This window comes from Streptopelia decaocto, assembly GCF_964273445.1.
Source record: "Streptopelia decaocto genome assembly, chromosome: 1".
Classification (NCBI taxonomy): Eukaryota; Metazoa; Chordata; class Aves; order Columbiformes; family Columbidae; genus Streptopelia; species Streptopelia decaocto.
In genome coordinates, this window is record NC_138663.1 from 77902499 (window position 1) to 77922922 (window position 20424).

Below are 20424 nucleotides of genomic sequence, written 5' to 3' on the forward strand. Positions count from 1 at the left end.
GTTCTAACATGAATGGACAACTACTGAAGCAAAAATGAGTCAAGGTAGTGTGCAAAAGTAGAAGTCTGCACTACACAGGGGGCAAAATATAATCCGCTTAGACTCCCCCATGCCTTGCCCTGAGGTGTGTGTCAGATAAGAATACAAAAGCCTCGCATGCTCTTCTCTATTCTGATAGTAGTTACACTGCCAGCCCAAGGCCACAAAATTCTTCACAGTGCAGAAGATTGGCCAAAGGAGACAACCTCATAGTTTGAAAGCAAAAGTATGAAAACTTAATGACCTTTCTGTTGTCTTCTCCTTCCAGAACCATGGAGAACTAGGTGTTTAATTGGCAGCAGAGTCTCTGCCTCACTACAATATCGTAAGGATTCACTACCATCAAAGAAAAGGCAGCATTTCAGAATACATTTGTGCAGAGTGCCACAGGTGATGGACCTGGACTGGAGAAAGTATACAAAGTCCACAGCTACTGTTTGACTTCTGGTAGGATGGAGATACCACAGATCCTACCTATGTTATGCCTCACCTAGGGACTGACTGTTGAAAGCAAAAACTCTTCAAGAAGTAGGAACGTTTAAACGTAGTTTCCTTACATTGCTGCTATAAACTGATCTTGCAGTCCTGCTAGGGCTTTCTCCCTATCCAATGCACTGTTTCCAGTGAAAACATACAAACCTCAGTGAAATTACCTGGCAGATCTCAGCAAGCGTGTGTAATCCCAAACTGAGCTACTTAGTAAAAGTAGTCTGGACTGAGATACTAATTTGGAATGAAACCACTGTGTCTATTGTGGAAGTCCTGGGGCAGATTGCTTAGAAAGATGACCAAATTTTTTTTCTTCTAGGGCTTACATATTTTTTCAATAGTGCACTTAATAGTTCTTTTCTCTTCATTGCAAGAGAGACCGTCTGGTTCAAGTATTCCTACTGACTGTGGGGTTTATGGTTTTACCTACCTTTTTTCCTATGGAATTATTCAGCTTTTCAACTACATTTTACTAGTATTTATGCAAGAAGCTTAAATGAAGATATTTTCCAGTATGAAGTCAATGAATTGATTCCTAGGCATATAATCACTTGCAAACAATGGATACATACAGTTCCCAGCACTTCTATAAAACAAAGGTGTTTACTTTTCTGTTGATTATTTTCTGCTTAACTGCATTCAAATGAATCCATTAAAAACGTGACTGCTTCACAGTAAGACGATCTTCAGCAAAAACAAACAACTGCTGTTTCCACTTCTCTTCATGGCCTTTAAAATCTACAGTCATCTGCACCCTGTATTTCAGGCAATTTACAGACGATAAATCTGGTTTTGATTTGTTAATTTATTGTTTTAAATGTGGTTCTAACCCTCCTGCTCGGGGAAAAAAAATGTTTTTCTACTTCATTACTTATTTATTGTCCCCTAACCAACATTTGGACCTTTCAGAGTCTGATCAAAACACCAGCAGCTCATCTCAAATTTCAGCCAGTCTTTCTGCCCATTGACTACAACTGGAATGATATATTCACTCTGGTTCCCCATGGCCACAAGTAAGCAAAACTCATTGGATTAAGAGAGTGCAAAACAAACCAAGAGAACTTCCATAACCTAGCGTGCTGCTCCGGAATTGCACTGTGGCTTTGACCCCTGCCTCACCTGAAGAGTGAAAACATTTCTGGTTGTTTGCCTGCCCTATCTAGGACCTGCACAACATGTAGTTTTCAAGTCATTGCTAAATACTGTAAGCACTACGTACTTACACAGACAGACAGGATTGGAGGGCCAGGAGAAAACAGACTGTGACAAGGAGGACAGGCAGGTAAAAACTTAAATGGAAGGTATTTTGTCAGGCAGATACAAGAGGTATCAAAGCTTTTTCTGGCTCCATCTCCACTTGTTCTCAAGGACTGCAGCAAGTTTTCTAGGATCTGGACTTAGACAATGCAGTAGGCAACTTCTACAGCTCTTTGATGGGTCCTGGCTGATTTTTCTTTATTTATTCCTTTTCCTAAGAGCCTGTAGAATCATTCTCTGAAATGGTGCAAGTGTAAAGATTGGAAAGATCAAACTCTGATACAAACCTGAAATTATATTTGTGGAAAGTGCTTTCATGTGCTACTTTTGTGATGACATTTACAATACATTGTTTGTAACAATGCCATTTCATAATCTCATAAATATCAATTTACCATTAAGAGAGGAAGGGAAGAACATCAAAAAAAGACAAATGAAAACTTACCACCATTTCTGTTTTGTTTTAATTGATCTAGTCTTGTTCAGATAAGCCTGTCTATCTCTTACAAAAACAACAGTTTATAGTTTAAACTGTGAAATTGTGTGTGTGCGTGTATGTGTGTGTGTGTGTGTGTGTGTGTTGTAATTATGGTGCCTGCTAACAATTTCATACTGCCACATTGCACATATGGCTTCCAAGCTAGCTTTATCTGAATCTTTGTGAATCTATTCTCCGTGCTATTAAACTGAGCACATTCCACATCGTTCAAAAGTAATTACACTTTTGTCTAGAGTGTAGGAGACTGCTCTCCCCAAACAATGAAATTCTCATTATTAGAGCTGGCACAATAACGGCACTGGTGTTCACAACACTGTGCATTGTACCATCACAATAACTTATCCTCAGCTTGATGCACAAAGGTATACTGGAAATTAAAATTTCTCTAAAACCACAACGTTTTTTTTTGTTGGTTTTGTTTTGTTTTGTTTTAATAGGCATTCTTTAGCTCAGTATAATTAGAGTCCTATTTGACTTTTTAAAAAGCTATATGCATTCAGATTGCCATTCTCTTTGCAACTTCTGAATAGTAGCTAAGTGCTCCAGCCACACACTGTTCTGATCCAATACTATTCACATGCTGATGACCCCAGACCCACAGGTGAAGTGCAGGCCAGGATGTACGTGATAAGAGAATTTAAATGCAGCATTAAACAACTTTTTATTTTGGACTAGTGGAGGAAAAGCATGAAGCAATGCGTCACTAAGCTCTTTGACCAGAAGTACTGTTATACTTTATATGACCAAAATTTCTTAATATTATTCCCAAGTTACAGAGGAATAACTTCATTCACCATAGAAATGAAACATTTTTTAATTGTAAAACCATTAACCTATTTAACAGTGCACTGTAGTATTACCTATCAATTTAAAGCACTGCTGACAATGAATTCTAAATCTTACTGAAAATGCAGGACAAACGTGGGCTGGCAGCACAGCCACGGAGTTTGGAACAACTGGACAGTGGCAAAATTACACCTCATCAGTTTGATCTTTTGGTCAGAACTTTGTTTTTGTTGTGGTTTTGTTTTTGTTTTTTTTTTTTTAATCTCATCCAACATTTGATTGATATTCTACAGTTAAGAAGAACAGTGACATTTGACCACAGTATACCGTGCTCGTGGTATACTTCAGTCAGTGCTTTCAGCCTTGAAATCTCTAATTTTCAGAGATTAGCACACAGAAACTGCTGGTGAGATCAGCAGCACTGAGAGGTGGCAAAAGCAACATGGTAAGGCAGACAAATAGAAACAAATAAAATAAACCCTCTTAACTTAGATGAGCTAACAATTATCTCTGCTATCCAAATATTGTAGCCTTAATAGGCTTCTTCAAAAGAGGTATCGACTGATACTATCACCCTCAAGTATTTTCCCAGTAAGCTTATGGTCCGCTATGAATGTCCTAACAGGACCCTTTGCCTTGTATTATCCTTCTGAGCTTTTGGGTTAAGTCTGATAAATTATTGTTTCTTTTCTTATCAGTGGAAGAGCTTTCTTTCTTACAATGAGTATCTAATTTCTTTTATCAAGAGGAGGGGAGTTTGGGATAGAGTTGCCCCTGACTTTCACAGAACCACAGAATGGTTGAGGTTGGAATGGACCTCTGGAGATCATCTGGTCCAACGTCCTGCTCAAGCAGGGCCACCTAGAGCCAGTTGCCCAGGACCATGTCCAGACGGCTTTTGAATATATCCAAGGATCCTAGGATGTCCCAGCTGGCAGGACTTGTAAAATGAAACACATCTGGAAATAACCTATGAAAGAGAGGGTCAATTAGCAGTTAGAAAAGTGAGGCCAAGAAATTGATTCTCAAGGTTGAAATTGTTTTCCTAACTGTCCCTTCATGACCCAGTGCTGAGAGGCAGAATATGAGGAGACAAGGACAGCTGCAGGGACAAGAGGAATTCAGCTACGCAGCCTACTGATGACACAAAGCTGTATAATTCCATACCTTTTCGAGATCCCTTGGCTGTGGCTTTCTTCTGCTGAGATTGTTCCCGAGGCTAAATGGGTGTTGCACATGTAAGCTAACACAGAAATATCTCTCTGAATCTACACTATCTCTACGTAAGAAACCCTCTGGAGAAGAGTCTTAGCCAGCAACCACACACAAAGCAGTACAGTTTAAGAGGGGGGCAGCAACGTGATGTATTACGTGACTTCAGACCAGTTTTACATCTGATCCTGTCTTACTGGACATTGGAGAGACCTGTAAAGGTGTCCCTTGCTAAGGACAGCATGCAGCTGCAAAATGAATGCTCCATAGTCACTGGCAGACTCAGTTAGTAGGTGCAGTAGTACAGCTGACAAGCTATTAAGAAGTGTGAAGCACACTGCTGGAGCTTTATCAATAAAGCTGCATTGGACCGCACTGTGTGGTGGTGTGTACACGTGTGCATGAACCTGGATTTGCTTCCTAGAGACCATAAGATAGCACAGAATGTCAATTCAGACAGTACAAAACTGACCTCTGTAACGCTACCAAAGTGCATATACCCTTTTGGAACGACTTTCATAACTGCTAATCAGTTACTGAAGTAACCAAGAAGGTAGCCTAGCACTAGGTTCAGTTACTTCCTTCTTATAACTACATACCACAACAGCAGAGGGAATGATTATGTATATTTTACTCATTTACACTGATCACTTCCTTCTTTCTGGAGACACATAGGCTACACTCTTTCTGACCTACCTGGATGTTGATTTTTACAAGATACTCCTCACTAAAAGAGAGATGTTACCAAAATGTTGCATTCATACCATCTGGCAATTTTCTTAAATATGTATGAAGACAAAACCAGTCCCTACAATCCCCCCCAAACATGCTTCAAATAAGCCCAGAGCATCTTACTACTACAGCAAAACTGTCTAAAACATGCAAGAATTCAGTATGTTGTATTATAAGGAGACAGAACACACTGTTTTGACATCACAGTAAATACAGCCTTCATAGCAGAAAGTCACACTAGATGATCAGCTAATCTTCTCGGTCTTAAAAACTGTACATGAATAAAGCAGTTAGTTAAAATCAGTTATGGAGCAGTTAAGCGTTTCAGTGAGGTGTAGTTAAAATACTCCTGCTGGCCTCCTTAGAAGACAATGAGTTTTTCTTTCATCAGAGTCTGATTCTACACTACTGGTGTCATCACAAGTTTACCTATTGAATTAAATGTTGTCAGGAACAATCCCTTATCTTGAAAACACACACACACACACACACACTCTTAAAACAGGCCAAAATACAGCAAAGTGCATATAGCAGTTACATACCCTAATATCCTATTGGCTGGAACTCTATACTAATAAATTGCATCTCCATACGATAAAGGATGAGAAGTAAACAAACTAGAAAAAGACAACGACATGTTTGCCCATGAGTAATTTTTCCAATGACGTTTTTTCTTCATTTAAAGTTGCAATAAGCCAAAGTAAAATTAAATATTCCAAACCACTGTTAGAACTTAAACATTAGACCAAAAAGGAAGAAAAATGGATCAGGATCAGTGAGTTATTTTTTCTAGGAGAGAAACTTCAGTGAATATCCAGTGACTTGGTCCTATGCGAAATAATAATCCCTAAGGCTTTTTACTTAGGGCTTGTTACATATGCGTAATGAGCTGTAAGGGCTTAAATACCACTATGGAGCTGTTGCAGGCTTTTATGAGAATATGCCGTCACCCTTTTTGCAATGCCTTTTTAAAAGCCTTCAAATATGCAGGTCCACTCATTATCTTCACTTAAAAGTGAAACTGCCAGTGCCCTTGTCAAAGTGGGAGACTAACAGAAAAGTTGCAGTCAATTTGTAAACAGGCAAAAGCTGCGTGAGTGTGTTCACAACAGACAGCTCTGTCGAGGCACCCAGGTCCTGGGGTTTCCATGCCTTTTCCCTGCACCTTTCCACCTTTGTAACATCGTATCACAGCACTCTGCCTGAAGGGCCCAAACACATCACGTTATAATCCTTACACTACAATACTAGTGAGGAACATGGCATTGCTTTTGTTCTTTTTGTTTGTCTGCTTTTAGATAAAGTCAGTTCTGGACTCCCAGTGGGCTGCTAAATGTAATGAATGAAGGGCACTGTGTCATTTGTAAAGTGCACAAAAAGGTGGGAATTCACAAGTGAAGGAGTGGGAGGCTGATTTAATTCACTAAGCACTGCAAACTTTCTTGTAGCTACCTGTAGCATGTGAAACTCACATCACACGTCAATTTTTAAAACCAGCAAAATCTGAAGTTGCTTTTTTTCACCCTTTATACAGACTTCCATGCTTTACTATTGCATAAACTTGGCATTGGGGTGATACTTCAGACACCACACGAAACATGACTCTCACAGTATTCCAAAACCATTTACTGTTTGCTGAACACGTACACTTCAAATTCACATCACTGTCGCTAAAAAATTTTAGCACCCTAAATGCCAGCAGGCAAAGGTGAGGAAAAGCGGAGTTTGCGCTGCGAGCGATTTAGCATCTATAGTAGAGGGTAAAGGCAGTCCAGCTAGGTCAAAGCTTTCACATTATTGTAGCATGTTCTGTACGTGTAACTGTGCATTGTATGCTCCATAAAGTACAGATCTGGATGCCAAACTACTGTAGAGGCAGAATTCAAAGAATGGATGTAAGTACAATAGACCATTAGCAAACCTACCATTGTGTTGTGCTGAGAAGTGGGAGTCCTATGGTCACAGTTCTCTTGCGTCAGCAGAGAAACTGGCTGAAATTCCTCAGAGTGAGGCTTGTTGGGAAAACTCACATGCAAGGGAAGGTGAAAGGCTGGGAGCCCGTCACTCTCCTCTTCTCCCACTTTCTGTCTGCTTGTCACCATGGCTACCTCTCCATCTGCTTCCCCATACGGAGAGGCTGGTCGCTTGGAAGACATCCTGGAAGGAACAAAAGAGGAGAAAATAATGAAACCTCCAAATAAATCCTTAATGCCGTCATTGTGTGGTTAGGGGCCATTGTAACAGAAATGCCTTTTTTGTGCTGGCAGAGAGCAGGAAACCATCCAAATACCACTGCAAAGCATACACAATTGGGAACAATGGCCAAGCAGGTAGCAACAGAACAGTGGCTTGTTTGTTGTGAGAATAATACACTAATATAGCACTCTCTTGCATTCTGGCTTCTTAAACATGAAAATTCACCTAAGAAGGCTGTATAATGAAATGCAATTCCTTTAAAAAAATACCCATCTGGTTTTGCATTTGCAAGAGACTGTAAGAAGATAGAATGTCTCCCAATACAAGCTATTGTCAACTTAGCTTTTAAGGAATAATCACTTGCATGTATTTAACCATAACTGATTAAAAAAAAAAAAAAAACCAAGAAGAAAGTAAAATAAAATAAAATAACTTGCTAGCAAGCCAAAACATCTGTGTTTATAAAACTTCACTCATGTGAACAACAGAGTGTTATAGCCATGTTGCAAGAATCTTTTCAGGTTTGCAGGTCTGGAATAGTTAAGCAATTAAATATCTGACATTAATAATTTAAGCTTTTTGAGAACACAGATTCAGATTTGTACTAAATGAACAAAGATTTGCTATGAAGATACTCTATAGTTTCTGCCTATAGTGAGATTAGGAAAAAAAAATACATGTAAATGCCATTAACATCTATATCTTCATAAAAAAGGATACAGAAGGAAGGTACATAGAGCACATATTGTAAAAATCACACATAAATCTTGACTTAAAATTCAGGCCCACATTCCAAATTTTTTGAGACTGTCTGATAACGCTGTTCTGATAGCATGTATGTATCCTTAACTTTTAGAAGGACTGAAAGAATCCTTATTTCATTGGAAAATCCAGTTTTCATCCAAACCAGGAACTACTGAAAACCCTACAGGACAATCTGAACCCAGAATACTTCCAGCTTGGTCTTCAAAACAGAGGGGTCCAGTGAACTATTAAAATGCAGGCAACATTGTTCATGAAAATCAGGGTATGTGCATGGATGGCGTAATGGGCTAAGCAAGGGCATCTGTAATAAGGAGTGGAATGAGAAGTGAGAAATCCGATGGGCATAGTCAAAAGAAGAAAAGAAAGAAAAAAGAGAAATATTTAATGGCAAATAGGAAGTTATGAACAAGGAAACTGAAGACTATTGTACGTAAATTTGAAAAGACGGGCTGAAGTAATACAGATCCTCCTCAAAAATCTAGTATTTATGATTCTAATTACCCCATTTTGATTTTCCACTTCACAGTTAAAGGACTGCATTTCAAAAGCCCAGCAGCCTCTTGAACCATGTGTGGGGCTGCTGTGAGGTGGAGCATGTCCATACGATTTGGCATATTGAGCACGAAATGGTTCTTAGCAGCAGTCAACTGGGTCTGAAAACAAACAGTGACTTTAAACAGCCCTTTGTTAGGACTTATTTTGTTTCTAATGATCTCATTTTGAGCTTTGCCTCCTGAGCCAAGTTGGATTACACTAGGTTAAAAAAAAAAATAAAATAAAATAAAAAATCAACCAAACCTCAAAACCTTATAAAAAAATCTCAGAGAAAAAAAATCCCTATGAGAACCTGTACTCAGCTGCACATCGCCTGTTCTGAACACCACCTATTGCCTGCACAGAGAGAAGCAATCTGTATTTTCTATTAATGTTTGACTTAGTCCAACAGACTAACACTTCATACATCCTACCTGAATTCTGTCTTCTAGGCTTTCCCACCTACGTGTCTGCAGCAAAGCATATGGATAAAGACAGAGATCACCAGATAGACTCTTATCTGGCAGTTTTCTACTAGCCTGCTGAAATCTGCATTTTGCAGCTATGTTTGATGTGACAGATCCCAAGCTTTTCTTCTGCAGAAACCATGCAACTCCCTTCCTGAAGTTAATGTGAATTATTCGTATTCTGCATTGCACCACACCAAGATACATACTTGCTATTGATTCCAAGTGTAACGTTGTGGTTACTCATTTCAACACTGCCTTAATAAAAGTTGGGTTTTTTACAAAATTTCTCCTTCTGAAAATTAGCACTAAGCACTTGTCTCAGTTTTCGCAAACAAAAAGGGAGGGACACAAAATCATTAGTCAGTTATTCTGTAGGAATGTTGCACACTATAGGACATTTACATTTGATGACTGAAAATATTCAGTCTCCACTACGATTCACTTTGACAATAAAATATAGAGAGGATACCTTGCTTTGTATTGATGACTTATATAATACACTCTATACCCAAATTGTGTTTAAAACTCCTACTGCTCTTAAGCCAGACTAACCCAGATTCTGTGTTGAAGTAAAGATCTTCTGCTAACTTTATAAGTGAATAGATGGTTTCCTCTACTGTGTTTAGTTAGCGTGCTGCAGATCACCATCACCTTCTGCTTGTCACTGTTCCCAACACGGATGATCTCATTTTCTGCTGGGAATTTATAAGAACAGGCAAGGAAGGCAATAGAGGTGATGACCTCAATACACTAGCAATAACAGAGATTATGATGTTTGTGATCTAAACCAAAAACCTACAGGTGGGACCATAGGCCAGTCTACAGTGACGAACTGGAGAGGGAAGGAGAAACTTATTCCTTCCTCATGCAGCTCTTAAAAGTTCCCGTTTAAATTACAAGCCACATGCCCGTCACAGTGCTAGAAGGCTAACAAATCAGTAAAATGGCTAAAGCAGTGAAGCTGAGGATTTAACCTGCTTTAGTCTTCCAAGTGAGTACGACACACAAAGAAATGGATGGACAACCCTAGGTAAGGGTCACACAGCTCAGACGATGACTGCAATTTTTTTTCAGGTAGCTCTGTCTGTAGCCAACACGAGTTAGGTATAATCTGGCTTTCCAGAAATCTCATCGTCCCTTTCAACACCACGTCACGGTTTCACAGAAAATACTTACTCCTTATGAACACCTGGGAAATTTTCACAAGAAAATGCAATATTTTAATAAATAAATCAATTCGTATCTCCTTTTGGAAATGTCTTCCCAAAGAACAGTAACTATCAAAGGCGATAAGCAGAAAAGGATCAAATCATTGAGAGGTTTAGGAGCAGAAAACAACATGATACAACATAAATTCATTCACAGATAGTCTTTTGTTATTTCTACAGCTTTATTGGTCCTTTTTCTGAATCTGTAATGCTCCCAAACCCTGTAACCTTGAATTTGCTTTTTTCATACATCTTCATTTTCCTCCTGAGCTACCACTAGGTCTAAACAGATGCCGTATCTGAGATGCAAGTTCCTATTAAAAACAATAAGGGAAACAGCTAAATTCTGAGTAACAATGTTATCTGAAACTGAGCTCTTTTAAACAGATCTAGGTCTAATGAGGGACTGGAATTATCCCATCTTAACAAAGGACTGCAAACATCCTGGGTCTACCCTCAATGATAACACGACAGCTTACATGACTTCGAGATCTTTTCGTCAAACTAGTTTAAACTCAGAAAGGTTTTCAATTACACCCCATTGAAATAAGGTTTACAATGAGAGAGGAAACATCAGTTTCCTCAAGTATCAACTTATGGATAGGATTTTAAAAAACCCCAACAAAACCGCAAGATAAAACTCTCCGAAAAGTAGTAATATGGTGGACCAGGTTCTGAATATAAAAGGGTGTCTCCACAGATGAAATCTGTTGCAACTTTAGGCTTGAAAGATGAGCTGAATTTTCAATTGTCATTAATCACTTCTACTGCATACAAATAGCTAAATAGTAAGTTTTCAGACAACTTACATCTGCAAAGTTCAGACACAGTGGGACACAGGCAGTACTCAGCCCACTTTAGAGACACACTGCAGTTATGAAAGGTATCCCCATACTTGATTTTTATCAGGGCTTAGCATGGAACTGAAGATTTAGTTCTGGTGAGGAATTAAAATATGACTCTATTTCTTGTAAAGGGACTATTTTTTTTTCCTGGTTTTGGAAAGGCTTCTTGATATGCATAAATTGCAGTAAAAAAATAGCCTTTTGTTAATTTTTCATTAAATACATGCTTTTCCTGGTAGCACTAATATTTTTTTTTCCAGGGATGTAAAATCTCACTCTTCTAACTCACTCTTATCCCATAAATACTTCATGCAATTCATCTTACAATAGCTTCTCCACATATTTCTTTACTCCCCTTCAATATACAACAGACTCTTTGTAGGCTTAAACTGATACCCTGTGTCTATTGATCTCAGCGGGTTTGGACCAACTTCAGCATGGCTGGATTTTCTCACTGGAGAGAGTAAGAGCTGCGCTGCATCCATGTGAATTGTTTCCTCATTTAATCTACAAGTATTGTTCTACCCAAATAATTTCAGGCTACCAAATAACATTAGTTTGTTTGTTTGTTTTTCCCTTTACTTCAGTGCCTCACAAAAGTGATCTTTCCACAGTTCTATTTTTTTTCCAGAACCTCATTTAAATGTCCCCACTACATTTCCAGTTGTTCATTGGTTTTGGTTTATTTCACACCCAACCCAAATCTGAAATAGTATTCAAGGAGATAGTGCCCTCTAGCACACAACCAGCATCCATCCCAATTTGATTGCTCATGCCATAAAATTTCATAAATTTTATGTCATAAAACTCTAATCTTGTTACATTAAGGAAAATACCTCAGAAGCATTTCAGATACCCACAAAAGCTTTTGGAGAAATGGCTTATCCACGTCTTCAAAAGTGACACACACAGATGTGTCAGGAGAAAAAGATATGAGGCCATAAATCTTAACTTGTTGGGACTTAATTAAGGGATTCATCAATCATTACACAGCTCACCCCATACACATACAGGCAAAATCCCGTCAGCTGCCACAACCTACAGCAATCTACAGGTTAAAAACTCCCAAAGTCCCTCTGCTCTGACTATTTATAAATGACTTTGTATAATCTAGCATTAAGACCTGTAATTATAAAACAGCATTAAAACAGGCCTGCATAGTTATGGATAATTATAGTTGGTACACTTTTTAAAGAAAAAAAAAGCTTTTCCATTCAAACACAGGCTTTGCCTTCTTGACAGCTCCAAGTCCACAGGATGTAGAGATGATGTAAATTGTATGTCAAAATTTTGACTGAGCAAGACCTTCTTTTTTCCCCTTATCAAGAGAGGCATTGTTGTTTTCTTGCCATAACTAGGCGTGACAGCGCCTGACTGGAGTCGCATAGCCAGTTTCTGAATCGGCATGAAAATGTTCACCTCTTGAGTTTCTCTGGCAGCTACAAACCAAGCCTTTCTCATGGGGAGAGTTTAAGCCACCTGGCCCCACACACCAGAGATGGGCACGGAGCTGCGTTACGAAGAGATGCAGGAGGACAAGACAAGCAGATCTGATCCTCCAGCAGCAGCGTGGAGGGTCGTTCCAGCTACCGACAGCACCAGGAATTTACCCACTAACACAGCCCGATTCCAGAACAAATGCTATACGCTGAACGAGTACCGTGAACCTCAGTGGGATTCAGTCTGACTCTCGTCCTGATCTGCAGGGATGTGTCCCCCTAATTAAAATACGTTGCAAATCTGCAGACTCTGCTTTTCCACCAAAAATACTTATGATTACAGGCAGCAGCAATATTACATGCATGTACATCTAATGTGTAATCATACACACACACATATATGCACAGACACAAGCTTATCCAAAATGTCAGCAATACATCTGCCTCATCTCTGATGGTGTCTAGTACTAGTAAAACTGTTTGTATTCCCAGGTTTATTGAATCTCTCTACAGACAGTAGACAAGCAAAAGGCGCTAGTTAATACTAATGACTGTTTCCATTCCGTTTTGGCCCCAAATTCATTCATTATTTATGTACACTGAATAACTAGTACCTTTAAAAAAACCCACAACTCTGTTCATTTTGACAGGATTACTTGTGTAATAAGGTATTACTCAACATGAGTAAGGGTGGCAGACTCCCACACTCTGTCCCACTGGGAACTGCAAGCCCGACTTGTTTCTACACATACCACTAAAAACAGACTTCGCTTGGCAATGTCTTTGAGTCATTTACAGCCTGGTTTGGAATTCTTTACTGAAGTAATTTTACAATTAAAAAAAAAAAAAGCAAACATCTCTAATCTGCTAATCAATACAAATGTGCATGAAACATGCTCTCATCTGTCACTCACACTGAGATGGAATAATCTGTTAATTATTACTTTCTAGGATCATATCAATCAGCCATCTTAAAATGCACATATGCTACAAATAAGTCATATTATCCGAAAAGGGTTTTGGTGAACAAGACACTTTTCTTAACACAAACCAAGATTGCTATGGCATAACCTGTGCAATACTTCTGTGCAGCTATTACTATAAGCTGCCGCGAGTAATCCTATGGTTAAGGCCACCCAATAATTTCCATTTCACCCAGCACACTTTCTCCATTTTGCTTTCCAGACTCCCTCCCCGTATGGTGTTACTTCGACCATTTTTTTCAGTCCACCAGTTTAGAAGATTCTGAATGTAAAGTGGGCAGGGAATATGCTATCCCTTATCTATTTTAAAGTATGCATTTTCAAGTAAAGTAAAGTATAAGCAGCTTGGCTGTTAAACACAATATTCCACATATTGTGGAAACTGTTTTTTGAGAAAAGGTGCTGTTCAAAATTCCAGTGGTAAATGGTTTCATTTTGACAAGTTCTGAAACCCTCAAATAAGAAAGTTATTACATTGTCTTCCAATAAAATGTTAATAAAAATCTTGTAAAATTTTTCTTTTTTTATTAGAAAAAAAAATTTAAAAACTTCTTGTAAACTCTGTGCTCTCAACATATTCTTGCATTTGCAATGAATTTATGCATGAAAAACCACTGCAAAATCAAGTCTAGGAAAAATACGTTATTAAAAAAAACAGCTAATGTTGAGTGTTCTTAAAGTGTGTTACGTAAAGATTTTCACTGGTGTTTCGAAGCAGGTAACTGGAAAAGATTCTTTGTGCCTGGCTAAGTTGATCAGTTAAACACCCTAGCCCCAAACAAACCAACCTTCAACCAAAACAGAATTTGTAAGGTGATAAAGGAACTCCTACCAATATACTACATTCTATTACTGCATTCTATTATAACCACTATTAGTAGCCAATTCTTTTGTAGATCTCACATGGGACTTTGCCTTATTGTCCCTATTTTGTACAGTAACTAGTAGGTGTTAAGCAGGAACACCTAGTGATTTACCCAGACACACACATTTAAAATCGGCTTTAGCATGAGAACTCGTATCCTGTTTTCGTTTGGTACCTGTCAACTTCATAAGCCTTTTGTTTTCCACTAGTCTGTACATCAACTAGAAGAGCCAAAAATCTAATAGTATGTTTACAAACCAGAAACTACAGGATCAGATTTTACTTCTGTGGAAAAGTATGTTTCTAAAAGAGCAAACTTCAAACCATGGATTTTTTTTTTTTTTTGGAGAACTTCGCAAAACCAGAAGAGGCATATAGTGAAAATGTGGTTACGGTACAGGCAACATAGAGCCCTAATGGTGCAGTGTCAAAGACAATGAGCATCTATCAGCACAAACTCTGGAACAGCAGGATGCAGTCATTGTTGATGTTTCAAGTAAACTGAGCCTGATCACTGGCTTCTTTCATGCAAAAGACTCTGCTTGGATGATTTTGAATTAAATCCACAAGCTCATTTATTTTCCAGTGCATCCTCAAATTAACTCTGGCTTCCTTCCCCCAACCCCCAAGCTTTTAGAAATGTATGCCCCCCCCCCGCCTTTTCAGTTTCTCATACATCTTGCTTTTTTACTCTTTATTATTACCATCATTATTTTACATTTGTCCTCATGTCACTGTAGAAATAGCAGAGTTTTGGCTTTGTTTTCACAAAAACTTTTCGGAACTGCGCACTGCTGAAAGTGCTATTGCAATCACCATGACATCAGGTAATCATCACTCTTCTGCCTGCTGAACGACAAAGAGGGATTTAGTCAAATAATTAGAGTTTTCAGGCCCTGAAATTTCACTGTACAAACTATTACTTGAAAATGACAGAGAAGAAGTCAGCCTGTCTCCAGACGCTGAGTGGGAGAGCTGTGCTGCACGCTACAAGGAATCTATACATCACACACAGACGTGCATACCTAATTTCCATTGACATTGAGTGAAATGAAGGCAAGGAGTTGAAAAAAGCTTTAAAATCATGACAATTATGAATTACTTACTTATTACAAAGAAATTTGAGGAAGCACAGGCTCATTCTGAGAAGTTAGCTAATATTAAAACTTTTGCAATTTAGGGAGCTTATTCTTGGTCATTCGTAGTCTTTGCCTAATCAAGCTGACATAAAATTTTCTTCAAGCATTATTAAATGATGAATTACTTTCAGTAGAATCAACATTAATAATAAGAATTCTCTCCCAAAAGACACCCAGATTTCAATACAAGAAGCTGTTCTTTTGATTGAGATCTTGGTAAATTATGGCACAGCTTTTCCCACTCTTCCATCAGGCCATTGCTCCCTAAGGCGAGTACCAAAGCAGCAGCTATGCAGCTTCACGTCTCCCTTTTCCTTTCCCCTCTCTTTCCTTACTTACATTTCAAGCTCAACAAAGGGATATTTTTTTTTTTAACAACAACATTCCCTCACCAGAGTTTGTGTATAATCACAAACAAATCAGAAACAAAGACATTAGGAAAAAAAAGTCTCTTTTTCTCTCACTTCACTCTGAGTTTCCCTACCGATAAGTTCAGAATAATAAGTTTATATTGCATGTATGTTTGCTTCCGCATAATTGCACTTAGGAAACAATTTTCAATATACCTACTGATGTTTACGTATCTGAACTTACAGTATCATTTTAACATTATTATATAAACTCTTGCTCCAACCATCACTCATATGCACATTTGTGTCATGTCTATCACTTTATAAAGAAATGCAAATAAACACAGGAACAGATAAGCACACACAACCCTATGCATACTATATGTTTCCTGGTAAAACTTATCATGCCTGTAAAGTATGTATGCATATCCATTCATAGCTTGAACTTGCGCTGATGAAATATCTGGCCTCTAAATAACTTTAGTGGGAGCAGACCTGGGGCTTCAGAGAACCCGTGTGTACCTTTAAGAATTATAGTGAAACATTTTTTGTGTCTGTGTGTGTGCATGAAAAAAATATACTTAGGGAGAGCGATGTCTCTAATGGATGTAAACATTTTCTTTCCAACAGGTTAATTCCAGCTGCCTAGAATTTGTGGTTTGTTTTTGTTTGGGGTTTTTTTTGTTCACATGCATGTGTGTGCTCCCTCCCTTTTGGAGGGTTTATACATGACAGGTGCATTCTTGGCCCAAGAACAAATAATCCTGGAGAGTTTGAGAAACAAAAATCAAACTGAACTTGAAGATAAAATGACTGGGAATAAATGCATTATTGCCTTTCTATTATGTTAAAAAAAAATAACATCTATAATGTCTAAGCAATTTGAGGTGGAATTTTCAAAGCTGAAAAGAGATTGTTCGAAAGACCAGATGTTGCCTTTCAGAAACTACTAAAAATTGCTGCCTCTGAAAACTACTCTGAAATACAAATAGAGTAAAAAAAAAAATTGTTTAAATAAAAATCATTTCACTCAGACATTCTGATGCTCCAAAAGAGATTAACTTTTTTCAAGTGTTCAGGTGGTTTTGCACTCATAAGTCCCACTTCAGATTATCCGCAGTCATGCCATTTCTGTTCCAACAGATTATCGCATAAGGGATAAAAAATAAAAAACGTTTATGTTATGATGTAAGGGCTTCTGCTTCACTCACTGTGCATATTGTACTGTGAAGTCCTCTTCAGCCGTCTTGTGAAAGGCTGACAGTTGTATTATTTTCCCAGTTTTTATTCATAAAATTGTAAAATAAAATCTACATGAACAAATGTGTGTTGTGATCACCCATCCTGGTACATGTCCGTTTACTTGCAGTAGTTCAAGCGACTTTCAATTCTGTAATTTTTGGATTTCTGAACATCTGTGTTCAGTTTAAAGTCCTACTGAACACTTCCCACAACTGTTGCTCGCACATAATAGCTGCTTCCTCACCGCCGCAGCAGCACACGTAGCTGAGTGCATTGACTTCAGCTCACCACTGTCTAAAAACTGATTTTTTGCTACATCTGATTCAAGAACGGCCTGTCAAATTTCAAGAGAAAGAATAATTACAAGCAGCTGATAACTACCCATCTTACAAACATTAACCCTAATTACTGCTGGAGCTGTTGGCTAAGAAAAATATAGCTATTAATCATATAACGCACATACACCCTTGCACAAACACAGACATGCAAAGCAAAAACAAAACCACAAATATGAAAATGAGAGACTGTTCTAAATAGACAACATACCTTTAGGACCATCAGGAGTCTCGAAGTTTACTTTAGAAAGGCTGCAGTGGCAGGCATAGGAACACCATCGCAAAAAGATGTCCACTTCGAAAGGGTGGAGAGGAGGAGAAAAACCCTGAAACCAGTGTCTTTTCCACCAGGGACACTCAGAGGACATCTGCCATTCACCCTTCCATAGGTACTTTGTCTAGCTTCATGCCTGTTGTTCAACAGCGATTCCCACCCAGCTCCACAAAGACCCAGCTGTATAAACCAACGCTGTCAAAGAACACAGTTAAGGGATGGATAAAACAGGGAGGGGTGTCTAACATGCTGACCACTGACTGAGCTTGCAGGGATAAAGAAGCCTTGATGGAGAAAAGTAATCATCCATTGCTGTTTGTTTATTTTACCTCCTCCACCACATACTGGAAGCTTTTTTGTTTTTTCCATTACCAAAACCATCCCCCACTGAGAGGCCTTTGTGATCTAAAAGGGGCAGAGCCCCTCTTTCTTAACACTGGCAAGTTTATGTAGGCAGATTCATTCAAACACATCTTAAAATAAACATTTGGCTCTTCCCCTACCATCACACTGTCCACACATTGCCTTCAAACACACTTTAAAAAAAAAAATCACCATTAAAATGCGCTTGCCTAGAACTGTTTTTACTGAGATGTATTAAACAATTTAGCAGTCTAAGGCACATATTGCCACCAAGGTCCAACTTCAGATGAGAGCTATAGTCTTCTGAAAAAAAATAAATATACATTACAGTAAAGTAAACCTGGCTGCTATTGCCATAACAAGTGGTATAATAGCTTTCTTGAAAAGACTTCTTCCATCAAAAACCTTCTCCCCAATGGGAATACACCTAATTATAAGAGAATCTGAATCCAGATGTTCAGATCTAAAACGTATGTCACAACTATTAGCGGGAAAATGACCAATGTGTGGAGAACAACGTATTCAAAGGGCACCACCAGCCTGAGCTCTGAAGAGACTGAGGACCTTCAGATTCCTTCAGGCTTAAGAGGTGTAGGTGCTGAGCAGCTTAGAAAATTAACTTACCTGTCAAACAAAAATGAACAACCAAACTTCTTCACTTCCCACTTCTTTTTTTATTCTACACTTCCCCCCCACACACCACTTTTTTCTTTTTCTAACTACATGGATTTGGCACTGAGAACAATTTAAGGCTGAATCCCTATAAAAATATAAGTGCATGGGCAACACAACGTAGATCTCCCAGAAAGTCTTTTGATGTATCTAAAGATTATACTGGAAAGAACACTTCCCAATTGAAAGAGGGTGCCCAACCCCTCCATGGGCTACCTACTGCAACCAAAGTAATTGATCAGGAATAATTACAGTAACATTAAACAAGGATACGGAGAAAAATCATGGATTCATTTGTATCAGACATCAACAAACAGCTCCATATCACAGGCTGATGACCACCTATGTTTTCAAGGTTACCATCCTCCTGAACTGGATAGAAAATGCAGCAAGAAAGGTCCACTATCCTGTTTTTAATTTCAAAAAGGTAATAAATAGCTTTTGATTTAGGCAAATAGTTACCTGGCAAGCTCTACCGCTGTTTGAAAGACACCTAGGCTATGGGGTTAGTTGACTGGTTGAAATACATCACAAAATTTAATTCTGCAGTATAGCAACATCCTTTGGCGTCGATCATTGCCAAAGAAGCACAAACACTGAAGCTATGACCAGGTAGTTTACTGCTGAACACCCCCTCTGCCTCAGTATGGGCTACGAAACAAGGATACAACATTAAGAATTCAGAAGACAGCCACTTCCCGTGTGACCCCACATAATTTATTGCATCTTTCTGACTCCCAGTTTTACTGTATCTGTGTAAGAGATAAGAATGCTTAACTGCCTTTATAAAAAGCTCTGCAAGCTCTGATTTCCTTTATTTAAAGAAAACACTTTATTGGTGATTGCTGTTTGTATTACTTATTTGTATCGTTCATGTGCCTGATGGTTTTGTGCATACTGACACATAAGCAAGGGCAAAAATTAAGTACTCTATTCAGTTACTGTATTTTGAAACTGCAAAACTAAGTTTCTTTATAGTCTCGCCAGCCGATCCTAAGAATTTTTTTTTTTAACTTATTGACTATATTTACATAAATATCTATCCCTCTTTCTTTTCTGGGCAGCGATAATGCAAAACAAAACTAAAACCAACCAACCAAAATAAATTTAAAAAATCACACTCGCCCAGCCCAAACCAAAAAATCCTAAGCCAAAACCCAGTGTTTAGCAGGAGAATGTCACTACACTGTCCAGTTTCACTGGACCCTCTTCTCTGTCCTTCACACAAGAAGAAAAGTCAGCCCTTGACAGCTAATGCCACGGTAATTTACAGTTACTGAGTGCTTCTTTCTCAGAAAGACTATTTTAAAGGAATATTGCATACCTTCATCATGAAATACTAATGGCAACACCCATTTCACAGATGAACCGTTACAGACGCCAGTTTGGTTCCTGTTTACCCACAGAACTTCCCAGCACTGGCACCCAAGTGAAAGTCAGAGCTCTACCTCACCCTCTCAAAGCCAATCAGGGACAAACCCAGACAGCGAGCCACGAGCTCTGATTTCCCGTTTCCTCTATTATTCAGCAGCTCTGATGATAATTCCTCAATACAATGAAAATGAGGAACACCGTATTCATCAAACGCAGTGTCAAGATAATGATGGAAAGCTAAAAAGAAGCCCCTTTCCAACCGCTGTCCTAGATAACTAATTACAAATAAAGGCATACTAAAAAGACACAGCTCCCTAGAAGGGGTAGTTTCTGTATTACTATACCTCTCCATCCAC

At 38.6% G+C, this 20424-nt stretch overlaps 1 protein-coding gene across 2 annotated transcripts in view; it reads right to left on the reverse strand.

Moving 5' to 3' along the window:
• SOX5 (SRY-box transcription factor 5) overlaps window positions 1–20424 on the reverse strand; it is a 611279-nt gene that overhangs the window by 253424 nt on the left and 337431 nt on the right. For both annotated transcript variants that reach the window (XM_082064631.1, XM_082064630.1), the window contains one exon: window positions 6940–7171. In XM_082064631.1, the coding sequence (XP_081920757.1) occupies window positions 6940–7170 (231 nt within the window). In that variant the 5' untranslated portion in view covers window position 7171. The remainder of the gene's footprint in view (window positions 1–6939; window positions 7172–20424) is intronic.